The following is a 13,877-nucleotide window of genomic DNA, read 5'->3' on the forward strand; positions in this document are numbered from 1 at the left end:
CATGTAGAAAACGTGAAATCATCACCTTGGTGGGGGGAAAAACAGAAGCACATTATATTTTAAGTAATGAGAGATTGAAACGAGTTGGTGATCAGAGGGACCCGAGCGTCCTTGACAAGAATCATGAAAACTTGCCTTGGATGGCAGCAAATTGTGAGGAAGGCAACTATCATGTTGGTCTTTATTGCAATTATATAGAGTCCAAGTGAAAATAGACATTGTACAGGCCAGATCTTTCCATCTACAGACAAATTTTCAATAAAGAGTGCAGCCAAGACTGTTTCCTGGGATGGACAGATCTATCATACCAGGAGATTAAGCAGGCTGAGTGTACTCTCATAAATTTAGAAGAATAGAAGGTGAACTTATTGAAATATTTTTAAAAATTCCTAAACAGCGTGATAAGGTGACTACAGAATCACAGTTGAGATGAATTCCTTCACCTTGGGAATTCTCCAGTCAAGGCTGGAGAATCACTCACTGAGCACAGTCAGAACAGAGATCGATAAGTTTTAGACATCAAAGGAGAAAAGGATTTGGGGTTTGGGAGACCCTTGGGTAAAAGATTAGCCATGTCTTGGTTGAATGGTAGAGCAGACATAAAATTATTTCCACTGTTAGGAAAACTACTCTATTCTTTTAGAGACTGTTTCATTTGAAGTAGTTCAAATAAGATTTATTTTAATCATGATTTATATCTTTCAACAGTCACGCACTTCCATGAATTGTAGATGTGAAGAAAGCTTTGTTTCAATTCTATTCAAGTCCCCTCCCTTAATTCTTCCTCTATTCCACTGATGACAATATTTGTGGTGTTTCCAACGTCTATTGACCGTGAGAATCTATTGAGCAATACTCTGACTTTCCTCCCCTTTTATTTAACCCACATGCAGGGTATCTCCTAAATCGCTGCCTTTCCGACTTCCTATTCTTTCTTTCTCTGCAAGCGGACTGCTCAAACCCACAATACCATTCTCCAACATCTTGGATTGTGCTTCATTTATTTCAATTTTTCCAGTTCCATTAATCAATACCAGTTTTATTTAGAGATACAGCTCAGTAACAGGCGCTCCCGGTCCAACAAGCCCATGCCACACAATACATATGTATGTCTTTAGAATGTGGGAGGAAACCAGAGCACCCAGAGGAAACATTTGCGGTGATGGTGAGAATGTACAAACTCCTCACTGACAACAGCAAAATTGAACCCGCATCACTAGTGCTGTAATTGTGTTACACTAACCGCTATGCTACCACATCACCCCCAACTACGCTCCTGTTTTCCCTTATCAAACTAACAATCCATTCTATCTTAACAGTGGTCAAACAGACCCAGCCATTCCTTGTCACATGTTTTTGTATTTATCTTCCCACCTTCTTCACTTCACACCTTCAACCCTCATGTCAATAACAAGTCAAATTATTTTCCAGGATTTCAATTACCTAGATCATCTGAAAAGCAAATACCCACATTAAAAAGGAATATTTAATAATGACTATAATATTTTTAAAAATCACAAACATACCTTTCAATGTATTTTCCCAATTAACCAATGCAAAATACAGCATCTCTGCACACCATCTTTGTTTTATTTGTTTAGACTTAAGAGACTACTTCTGAAATGAGCAACATAATGTTCAGTCTCAATAAAAGATGTTAACATATTTGGTTACTCTTCCCTAAAGGCTGCTTTGCAACAAAATGAATTATGTTGGACTTACTTGGTTCGTAAAACAGTCATGGCACTGTCCCTGCGGTCCTGCCACAAGGCATGCAGAAAAGCAATGGCTGCACGATGGATAAGAGGAGGACACCAATATTTTCCATGTTGCTTGGAGTCAATAAATTCCAGTACTACCTGCAGACAGCTCCATTCTCCCAAGATAAACTCCTGTGAAAAAATGCCATGAAACAGAACATTAAATCTGACATTTTTATTTGGGCAATGTAAAGACTGTTCTCCAAAGGCAGATTATTTGAACATATCACCTTTGATCCAACTGCACCATCTTTCACTTCCAGATTGAGAAAGAGTTCAATCAAACCTGGCTGGGTTTCCACCGCGACAGTCAAAAACTCCAGGATCATCACCTTAATACGCATGTCCTAAATCATAGAAAACAAATACTTATTTAATGTTACCTACACCTGGAGAACTCATTTGTTCATTCTGTTCCCATCTTTAACTTCCTTTTGGGAAGCTAATTGTAACAAATCCATTATACACTTACTGATTCAGTACTATAAAAACATTACTATTATTAACTCTGTAAAAATCAAAGAATAGCTACCTCTGTCTTGCTCTGCAGTCTATTAAGAAATGCATCACGTATTGCAGCAGCATCACTTCCAAGACAGGCATAAACTGACATTGGAGCCACCTGGAGAAGTATAAAATTATCTGTGAGGAGTATCAATGCACAGTATATAAACTCACTACATCGCATATAGGTAAACGATAAAGTTTTAATTTTAGCTCACTGAAAAAGGCATCACAGGTAGATACGGTGGCAAAATTGTTTGGTACACTGGCCTTCATCCCCTAAGGCACTGAGTATAGGATTTGAGAAGCTATGTTGTAGTTACACGTACAAGATGTTGGTGAGGCCACATTTGTAGTGTTGTGTAGTTTTGGGCACTCTGTTATAGGAGAGATGTTATTAAGCTAGGAAGAGTGCAGAAAAGTTTTACTGGAATGTTGCCTGAACTTGGTGGCTTGAGTTAAAAGACGGGGTTGCGTAGACTAGGATTTTAATTATCAGGAAGGTAGAAGATTGAGGGCTGACCTTGTATACAATCATGACGGGCGTAGGGTGAAAGCATATAGTGTTTTCCCAAGGAGAGGGTGCTAAGAACAAGAGGGCGCAGTTTAAAGATCAGGGCAAGAGATTTAAAGGGAATATCTGGGGCAGCTTCTTCATGCAAAGTGCTGCATATTTGGAATGAGATAAATAAAATAAATGGCCACTAGTTAAATAAGTATTAGGGATTTTAAATCTTAATCAGAATATATTGTCAATGACAACATACCTGTGCAAGGTAATCAAAAATTATTACCTTTTAACACATATAAACTCCACTTTGAAGGAGAAGGTTGCCTGAAAATCTAAGTCAATAATGTCACAATTAACAAGTTACATATCAGCAATCACCAGTAATGGACCTCAAACCAACGTATGTACTCAAACATATCCACAATCTATATCGACAGAAAAATGCCCAAGACTGTATAAAAAAATTCCTCTTATTTCAACTACTTTCTCAGTCAGGCCCTCAAACCTCTCATCATTAGTTACCAGCCAATTGAAGACAGAGAAAAATACCAGTCAGCAGTCATAACCAGCTTCAAAAAGGGAATAAACTTGAACAAATTAACATGGTCATCTGGACTTCGGCCCTCTCCTTTCTTCCACCTTTTCCCCTGCCACTGAAATTTCTATTCCCACCAGATTTAAACTATGGACTTGACTGCAACCTTCCAGACATCTTGACTCTCCAATATGAAAATTGAAAATCCATCAAATTTAAATGATGATAATATAAAATAGACAACACTCCCAAGTGACTGCTTCTTGGGTCAGTTAGCAAGACCATGTGCAAAAACTATGCGAAGTTCAGAAGTAAAACTGTATGACCAATTTTTATCCCCATATATTTAACAGTATAAACCAACTTTCTAATACTCCTTAAAAGCATCAATTAATTCTCAAGGAAGTAATATGGACACACAAGCCTAAATAGCAAACATTAGCAAGCTAATTATCCTGGGCCCTATTCCGTCCTTATCCAAAAGGCAATATCCACAAATGAGATTACTTGCTTTATCCATTTACTTTCCCTTTCCATCCTCAAAGAGATATCAGCTACTTCAATGCACCAATATTCAGTTTGGATATATACTGTAGCCTTTAAAACACAGCTTACCATTGCAAGTCTCTTCAGCAGCTGAATGGCAAGACGTGGCAATGCAGGATCATGCCTATGGTAAATATATTTTGCCAAAACTGCTATTAAGTTATTACCATGGGTACCTGCAATAGTAAACATGAAAATGAAAATCAGAAACAAAATTAAAAGACAAAACCAACTGTGTAGGTGAATTCCACTGTTGCTCATTTGGTAATCAGCTTGCCTCCATGTCAGATGTTGAATGTTCAGGTCTCGCTACTGACTTGAGCAAAGTAATTCAGGCTGACCGTTGTGCAACATACACAAATTATGGATGAACTCAATAAGTCAATCAGCATCTATGGAAGGAAATAAACAGTTGAAGTTTTGGACAAGAAATCAACTATTTATTCCACTCAATAAGTGCTGCCCGACTTGCTGAATTCCTCCAGCATTTTGTGTAGGTTACTCAAGATCTTCAACATCTGCAAAATCTCGTGTTTAGAAACTGCGTAATTAGGATTTTGCCTTTTTGTCTGCTTCACTGTTCAACATGATCCACTTCAGTTCCCTGTACTCACTTTCTTCCCTGTTACGTGTTTCTCAAGATGTCCAGCGTTTACAGAATGTTGCATTTTTGATCAATAGCTACTTGTAACAACTTCTACTCCATTCTCTCTTGTAAAAACGTCACTTCCTTTATTAATTTCCTTCCCACCTCCCCGCCCATAACACAGTTTCATGGTTGCTTTCTGACATGCTGTTATTTAATTCCTTTAAAGAACATTACACATTTTCTCCAAACTGCCCATGTGCACTTTAAAAAGAAGTGCAACTCTGAAGCTGGATCGATACCATGGAACAATAAACAGTTATAATGTAGCAAAATTCACAATACAAATTAAAATTTTGCTTTCTTATAACTACAATATAAAATGGAGTACATTATTCCATTGAAGGGTGCTCAGTTAATAGTGTTGAAAGTTAATGGTGCAATGGGTCATTAAGAACAGGTGAAACAAAATCAAAGCATAAGATTATCAAACATTTTCAACACATTCAAAATCTAATTTCTCATTATTGCTTAGTTTCATGATAACATACCATGTTGAGTCAGAGCCTGTTCCAGTGGTGAGATCACTTCTGATGATGGCTTCAGTTTGATGACGTTGTTCGTTATAGAAAATGCCAGTTTCACGGTCTGAGTGAGAGTCTGACCTGATCCTTCAGATCCGCTGCTACTTTTACATTTTTGGTAGTTAGTTGCAAAAGGACAAAAAAGGATACAGTTAGTTTAAACTGATAAATATTAATGCTAGGAAAGACAAAGTTTAGTACTTAAAGTGCAATATTCTTTTAACAGCATTACTGATTATTTTAGTTATCTTCACCAAATGTAGAGTTGCCCTTAGCATCCAGGACATTGCAATTTGTCAAAACATTGCTGTAATAAAAATTTCCTTTCTTAAAAGTACGACAATCCCATAGTACAGGTCGACCTTCACTAATCCGACTACCTGAAATCCGGTTCCTTTGATAATCCGGCACTGATTATGCTTAATGCAATCCTTCAGTAATTCGGCATTTTCACTAATCCAGCACTCTTCAGGTCCCAATGGTGCCGGAATAGTGAAGGTCGACCTGTATTTAGTGTTTTCCCTCCAGTTCAATATAACTTTGGATCAATAGCATTTCCCCTTGTTTTGCTCAGTAAGACTGTGACTCAATCATGTGGCAGAAACTCAACATGCACACATTGTCAAGAGGTTCAGACCAAACATCAGAATAGTGAAGGAATGTGATCTGAGTGACTTTGACCAAGGAGAGATTGTTGGAGCTAGATGGGGAGGTTTGACTATCTCAGAAACTGGTGATATTCTGAGATTATCATGCACTACAGCCTATAGAGTTTACAGAGAATGGTGTGCAAAACAAAAAAAAAAAATCTAGTGAGCAGCAGTTCTGTGGATGAAAACAGCTTGTTAATGAGGGAGGTCAAAGGAGAACGCTAGACAGATTCAAGCTGACAGGAAGGTAACAGTAACTCAAATAATTAGGTGTTACAACAGTGGTGTACAGAAGAGCATCTCTGAACGTACAACATGTCGATCATTGAACTGGATGAGCTACAGCAGAAGTCCTATCCAGTACTAAAAAAGGTGTGCCTAATATAGTGGTCACTGAATGCATACCTAAATGTTATCACTTAGATGGAGCTAGCTGTGTGAAAAGCTTCTTCCATCGAACACCCTGTTCCAATGTTCTAAGAACTTGAAGCATTTTAGAAGTCATAGAAAAGTACAGCAAAGAAACAGGCCCTTTGGTCTATCTAGTCCACGTCAATAGCTCAGGACCACAAGGACCATAGCACTTCATACCCCAACCAGCCATGTACCTAACAAAAGTTCACTTGAAATCGAGCTCGCATGCACCACTTGTGGTGGCAGCTCATTCTACACCCTCACGACCCTCTGAGTGAAGACATTTCCCCACATGTTCCCCCTTAAACTTTTCACCTTTTATCCTTAACCCATGACCTCTGGTTGTAGTCCCACTTGACATCAGTGGAAACAGCCTGCTTGCATTTGTTCCACCCATATCCCTCACAATTTTGAATGCCTCCTATCAAATCTGCTCTCGATCTTCTACATTCTAAGGAATAAAGTCCTAACCTATTCAATCTTTCCTCATAACTCAGGTCCTTCAGCGTTAAATTCTATCTGCCATTTTTGGCCCATTTTTCCAGCTGATCCAGATCCCTTTGCAAGTCATGATAGTGTTCCTTGCTGCCCACAACATCCCCAGTCTTGATGTCATCCACAAATTTGCTGATCCAGTTAACCACATCATCATCCAGATCATTGATATAGATGACAAATAATAATATACCCAGCACTGATCCCTACAGCACTCCACTAGTCACAGGCCCTCAGTCAGAAAGGCAACCATCTACTACCACTCTGGCTTCTCCCACAAAGCCAATGTCTAATCCAATTTGCTACCTCACCTTGAATGCTGACTGACTGAACTTTCTTGACCAATCTCCCTTGCGGGACTCTGTCAAATTCAAATGCCTTGCTAAAATCCATGTAGACAACATCCACTGCCTCACCTTCATCCACTTTCCTGGTAACTTCCTCAAAAAACTCTCCAAGATTGGTTAGACATGACCTACTAAGCACAAAGCCGTGCTGACTATTCTTAATCAATCCATGTCTATTTAAATGCTTATATCTCCTGTCCCTTAGAGTACCTTCCAGTAACCTTCCCACTACTGATGTCAGGCTCACCAGCCTATACTTTCCTGGTTTATGTTCAGAGCCTTTCTTAAACAGTACAACAACATTGGCTATCCTTCAATTCTCTGGTACCTCTTCTGCTGCTAAGGATGATTTAAATAACTCTGCTAGGACCCCAGCAATTTTTGCACTTGCCTCCCGCAGGGCCTGAGGGAACACCTTGACAGGCCCAGGGGATTTATCCACCCTGATTTGTCCCAGGACAACAAACACCTTCCCTCTGTAGTCTATATAGGGCCCGTGAAGTTGACGCCGCTTTGCCTCACTTCTGTGTCCGTCTCCTGATTAAGTACAGATGCAAAAAAATGATACAAGATGTCCCTCATCTCTTTTGGTTCCACACGATTAAAATTCTGCTCTACCAGAGTACCAGTTTTGCTCCTTTTGCTCTTAACATATCTGTTGATTCTCTTAGGATTCTCCTTAGGACAACCTCATGCATTTTTAAACCCTCCTGATTTCTTTCTTAAGCATTCTCTTGCATATCTTACACTCCATAAGCACCTAACTTGTTCTTACCTGCCTCTGCTTGCTCTGCACATCCCTTTTTTTAAAAAAAACTTAACCAGGGCCTCAGTATCTCTTGAAAACCAAGGTTCCCTACATTTGTTATCGTTATCTTTTATTCGACAAGCATATACAAGCTTTGTACTCTCAAAATTTCACTTTTGATGTCATACCAAGTACACCTTTGCCAGAAAACAGCCTGTCCCAATCCACACTTGCCAGATCCTTTCTGATACCATCAAAATTGGCCTTTCTCCAAATTAGAATCTTAACTCGCAGATCAGACCTATCCTTCAGCATATTTACCATGAAACTAATGGCATTGTGATCACAAGATGCAAAGTGTTCTCCTACACAAACTTCTGTCAACCTTTTCTTGGATCAAAATCTTATGACGTAATAAGATCAATTCTTCTCAATTAACTACAGTAAACTGAACAACTTCAGGACTCTTGGTTAAATATAAAAATCCCCAGCGGAATGAATTTAAGTAATGTCAATTGCCCTAGCAAGCACCAGCCCACAGCATAAAAATATCCATCATATAATATGGTTATATTGAATGACAAAAAGTAATTGAAAATCAAAAGTCAAACATTAGTACCAACATTTTAAAGATGTAGGAAACATTAAAAAGAAAATAGGAGCTATCTTGCATCTAACACTCTGTATGGCTTAAGCATTTGAAATTGATAGTGACTGAGAAAGGTGAAATAATTACCCACATGCTAATGCTTGGTATACTCTATATTGTGATTAGGCTAAAAGAAAAATAATACCTTTCCCCATGTGCACCAAGTTGTAATCTGAAAATTACTACCTGGTGAGTCAAACAAATTCCAATTCACACACATACAATGAAATCTTTTGCAGCCTCTTGTAAACACATACTTTCTGCTGTGCAGCATTTACAAAGGTTATGGTTACAAAAAATCAGTAGAAAATCTGTACTGGATGAATTGCAAAAGGAGCTGATTGATGTCGACATTAATCATACCTGTTGGGCTGTGCTGCCATTACTGTATCAATTGTGTCCACCCCAATAGCCATAATATTTACGATGGCTTGTCCTGCTTCTGTGTTTGCCAAACAATGGATACACAGAGTCTGAAGACTGAGAGGACTGGCAAATGAGGAAAATAAGTATAACATTAATATTTTGATAATGTGAAATATACTTCCATCAGCAGCTTGAAAAATAAATACAGGCTACAAAATTGATTCTTAGCATCATACCTGCCTTGCGATGCCTCTTCAGGGTTCAGATTCAAGATGGTATAAATAAGCTCAAGAATCAGGCAACCTACAGCAAATGCAAGAACATGAAATTGAAAACAAATGAAAAATAAATCATACACAGTTGTTAATGTGCATTGCTCATTTTAACAAAATCATCTTAAAAATGAAGCAAAAAGTAAATATTATTCTACAAACCTCATTTCCAGAAAAGTTGGGATATTTTCCAAGATACAATAAAAACAAAAATCTGTGATGTGTTAATTCACGTGAACCTTTATTTAACTGACAAAAGTGCAAAGAAAAGATTTTCGATAGTTTTACTGACCAACTTAATCATATTTTGTAAATATACACAAATTTAGAATTTGATGGCTGCAACACGCTCAACAAAAGTTGGGACAGAGTTAAAACAAGATTGAAAAGTGCACAGAATATTCAAGTAACACCGGTTTGGAAGACTCCACATTAAGCAGGCTAATTGGTAGCAGGTGAGGTATCATGACTGGGTATAAAAGTAGCGTCCATCAAAGGCTCAGTCTTTGCAAGCAAGGATGGGTCGTGGCTCACCCCTTTGTGCCAAAATTCATGAAAGAATTGTTAGTCAGTTCAAAAGGAACATTTCTCAACGCAAGGTTGCAGAGAACTTAGGTCTTTCAACATCTACAGTACATAATATTGTGAAAGGATTCAGAGAATTCAGAGACATCTCAGTGCGTAAAGGGCAAGGTCGGAAAACACTGTTGAATGCGCGTGATCTTCGAGCCCTCAGGCGGCACTACCTAAGAAACCGTCATGCTACTGTGACAATTATAGCCACCTGGGCTCGGGAGTACTTCGGAAAACCATTGTCACTCAACACAGTCTGTTGCTGCATCCAGAAATGCAACTTGAAACTGTATCACGCAAGGAGAAAGCCATACACCAACTCCATGCAGAAACACCAGCGAGTTCTCTGGGCCCGAGCTCATCTCAGATGGACCGAAAGACTGTGGAACTGTGTGCTGTGGTCAGATGAGTCCACATTTCAGCTAGTTTTCGGAAAAAACGGGCATCGAGTTCTCCGTGCCAAAGATGAAAACGACCATCCAGATTGTTATCAGCGAAAGGTGCAAAAGCCAGCACCTGTGATGGTATGGGGGTGCATCAGTGCCCATGGCATGGGTGAGTTGCATGTATGTGAAGGTACCATTGACTCTGAGGCGCATATTAGGATTTTAGAGAGACATATGTTGCCATCAAGGCGACGTCTCTTCCCGGGACGTCTATGCTTATTTCAGCAGGACAATGCCAGACCACATTCTGCACAGGCTACAACAGCGTGGCTTTGTAGACACAGAGTGCATGTGCTTGACTGGCCTGCTGCCAGCCCAGATCTATCTCCTATTGAAAATGTATGGTGCATCATGAAGAGGAGAATCAGACAATGGAGACCAAGGACTGTTGAGCAGCTGAAGTCTTATATCAAGCAAGAAAAGACAAAGTTTCCAATTGCAAGTCTACTACAATTAGTATCCTCAGTTCCAAAACGATTAAAAAGTGTTATTAAAAGGAAAGGTGATGTAACACAATGGTAAACATGCCTCTGTCCCAACTTCTGTTGAGTGTGGTGCAGCCATCAAATTCTAAGTTTGTGTATGTTTACAAAATACAATTAAGTTGGTCAGTAAAACTATTGAAAATATTTTTCTTTGTACTTTTGTCAGTTAAATAAAGGTTCACGTGAATTAACATATCACAGATTTTTGTTTTTATTGCATTTTGGAAAATATCCCAACTTTTCTGGAAATGGGGTTTGTAGTTGCACTTCCACAATTCCTTAACATTTATGCTGTTTCCAGAAAAACTACTAGGTACAGTAATATAATACAATAATGCATGACATACCCATTGGCAAAGATCAATTTAACTGAGTGGTAGTGAAAATCTGAAAATCACCCACTTGCTTCAATTTCATTTCATTGTCTGCCATTTCATACACAAAAAAACCAACATCCTGTCCTTTATCTTATAGAGAAGACATGAATTAGGAATAAAAAGGCTACTCAGCCCCTTAAACAACTCTGCCGTTTAATACAATCAGTTGATCTGAATGTAACTTCAGCCCTGCATCTTTGTCAACCTTTCAATCTCTTACCAAAACAAACTTTCTATCAACAAACCTCAAAAATATTCAGAAACTCTGCTTCCCTTGGCTTTCAGGAAGACTGATCCAAAAGGTCATGGCCGTCAGGGGCAAAGGAAAAATCACTTCATCATCTTTTTTAAATAAATGAAGATTAACCTAGTTTTACTGTTACATCTTCACTTAAATTATTTTTTAAAAACTCGACCAAAAACAAAAGGACATTACATAAAGTTTCATTCTCTACGAAGATGAAAATAACATAGATCACCTGAGAAAGTCTGCAATTTTCTCAGACTCTTGAATTTTGTGGAAAAACATGCTTATATATAAAGTGTCAAAAGGTGAGTAGATCTGTACATTTTATGTTAAATGATCAGATATCCACTATTAAGTAAACCTCGTACATCAGCCTAGAAAAAATGGAGATAAAAACTTGTACAAGGAAAAAAAAGACACCAGAATCTATAAATATCTTCAAAAATCTCAATTTAACTGGTCTGAAATGGAACTGAAACCAAGAGTGATAGATTTTCTAAAATCAAAATTATTTACTTCTAAATTATTCTGTCATTTTGTATTCGTTAGCTTGTGTTAACTTGTAGTTTAAACAATAAATGATTTTCCAGCTAATTAAGTTATTACATAGGGATGTCACACATCCAATGCTTAGACACGATAATATTTTGTTAAGTTTAACACTACATAATCTGTACCGAAAATACACAACACTCCCACTCCCCAACTCAGACACACTATCACCTTGCACTGTTCCACTAATCAGTACTGAAAATATACCCCACTTCACCACAGACACACTCTCATATAAATCGTACATAATGGTTTACAGTTAAATTTCTCAAATGTATAATTGGATGAAAGCCATTATAGGAAAAGGAAATTTGCAACTTAGGAGATGTCCCTTCAGTCTACAACTGGAAAATTTTGTTTCTATACCACACACTAGATTATTTCCTTTGGTGCAGACTAATAAATAGGAAGCTGTTTAAAAGCTGCACAGTATATCTCATAAATTAACTATTTATTTGGTATAAGGTAGGTGGTTGGAGGACTACTTTCTTCTGATGAATGGACAAACGCAGGGTTCCGATGAAATATACTTCAAAATATACAGAAACAAGAAAATGTGAATTGTGGGCAAATAAAGCTACAGCTGTATGAACAAGTGCCATTAAAATACTTTTTTTTTTACATTTAAAAATTACTTATAAATAGAGCACACTTTTATAGTCATTAACTAAATTTCTACAGTAGGCATTTCACATAAAATCTGATCAAACTCAGTTTCCTTATTCAGTAACTTAGAAATTTATACTTATATTTTGAAATTATTTTAAGTCTAACAATAAACTGATTGTAAGGTTAAGTATGATACCACAAGTTGCACCAAGATGCACTCACAAGCCTTAAATACTCGACTACAATAAAACTCCAATTATCTGTTATTGGACTATTTGGAAATTTCTACAGTTCAGCATCCGGCTCACCAGGTAATGTTTGTTGCACTCCCCTCTGACTCAAGTACCAGTTCCTTTGATCTCCTTCAATTAAATGGGTCCAGGTTCCCATGCTCCCTTTCTACTTCATAATTGACTGGAAAATTTATGTTTAACTTCTAAACAAAAGAAGTTAATTGAATATCTATGGACATTAAAAGAAATAACACCCAACCACCTCAAAAATGCACCAGTTCTATACTAAAAATCCCTAGTAAATCAGATTATTCGAGTTTCCAGTAGACGTATGATGAATGTGTCTATAAAATGTAATTCAAAATATCTGAATTATTTTAAGAGGCTACTCAAATCCTGCATATTAAATTAAAACAAAGGTTACACAATGATTTGTGAACAAACCCTTACCAATTTCTTCTCGCATGCCATAGACGTTATAACGCCATTTATGGTAGGTCGGCAGCAACTCTTTCAAGACAAAGACCACACAAGGCATAAGACCTAGACTCTGTGTACTTCCCAGTTGTCCCTGTCCAAAAGAAACCAAATTTTAGGCCATTTTACTTGATCACGACAACAACACAAGATGCACAAAACCAACTAAATTAATTATATCCATTAATTAATACTGCAAAGCAGTATTACTATGGTATTGGAGTTGCATCAGTACCATAAATATGCTATTTATTTACAATGTAAACAATTCTGATGTTTAAACATCCTTGTTTGCAGATCAAGCAACCTTCCACGTTTTGCATCAAATATATGTAATAATATACCGCTAGACATAATCTGATCCTTTATACCATTTTCTGGACCATAGTGCTACCATACCGGCTTTCAAGACCGTTCAAGCAGACAGAAATGTTACACTGAGCAGCAAGAAGGGAGGAGGGACTGCAGAGTTTGTGAATTAAAGGTGGTGCAACCCCAGACATGTTATTGTAAGGAACATTTATCTAGCCCGGACATCGAGCTTTTAGCCATTGGGATATGACCATATTATATTTGCCTCAGTAATTCTCAACTGCCGCTTCAGTTGTTGTTTACATTCTACCATCGGCTAATATAAACGTAGTGTGCAATGCTATTCTTTTGACCAATCCTAGAATACAAATTCAATATCCCAATGTTTCTGTGGCTGCTACTGGGGATTTTAATCATGTTTCTCTTGAATAATACCAACTTTTTATCAATATGCCAGCTGCCCTACGCGGGACAATAGAACACCGGACCTTCTGTATGTGAATGTAGAGGATGCATACAGTGCCGCTGCCCTTCCCCCACAGCAGATCTGATCACAACCTGGCCCTGCTAACACCCAGGTGTGTGCCTCTAGTCCAGCG

General features: G+C 37.9%; 1 protein-coding gene across 2 annotated transcripts in view; it reads right to left on the bottom strand.

Annotated features, from left to right (window-relative positions):
• Nucleotides 1–13,877, bottom strand: part of nup188 (nucleoporin 188) — a 107,355-nt gene that overhangs the window by 39,474 nt on the left and 54,004 nt on the right. Inside the window, exons 21-28 of one of the 2 annotated variants that reach the window (XM_072240116.1) lie at nt 12,940–13,060; nt 8,932–8,998; nt 8,693–8,818; nt 4,994–5,127; nt 3,926–4,032; nt 2,293–2,382; nt 1,991–2,107; nt 1,723–1,892 (exon numbers count right to left, since the gene is read on the bottom strand). In XM_072240116.1, the coding sequence (XP_072096217.1) occupies nt 1,723–1,892; nt 1,991–2,107; nt 2,293–2,382; nt 3,926–4,032; nt 4,994–5,127; nt 8,693–8,818; nt 8,932–8,998; nt 12,940–13,060 (932 nt within the window). Of the gene's footprint in view, nt 1–1,722; nt 1,893–1,990; nt 2,108–2,292; nt 2,383–3,925; nt 4,033–4,993; nt 5,131–8,692; nt 8,819–8,931; nt 8,999–12,939; nt 13,061–13,877 lie in introns of both variants that reach the window. The other variant, XM_072240114.1, reaches the window with a different exon arrangement.

Source organism: Mobula birostris, chromosome 22, assembly GCF_030028105.1.
Source record: "Mobula birostris isolate sMobBir1 chromosome 22, sMobBir1.hap1, whole genome shotgun sequence".
NCBI lineage: Eukaryota > Metazoa > Chordata > Chondrichthyes > Myliobatiformes > Myliobatidae > Mobula > Mobula birostris.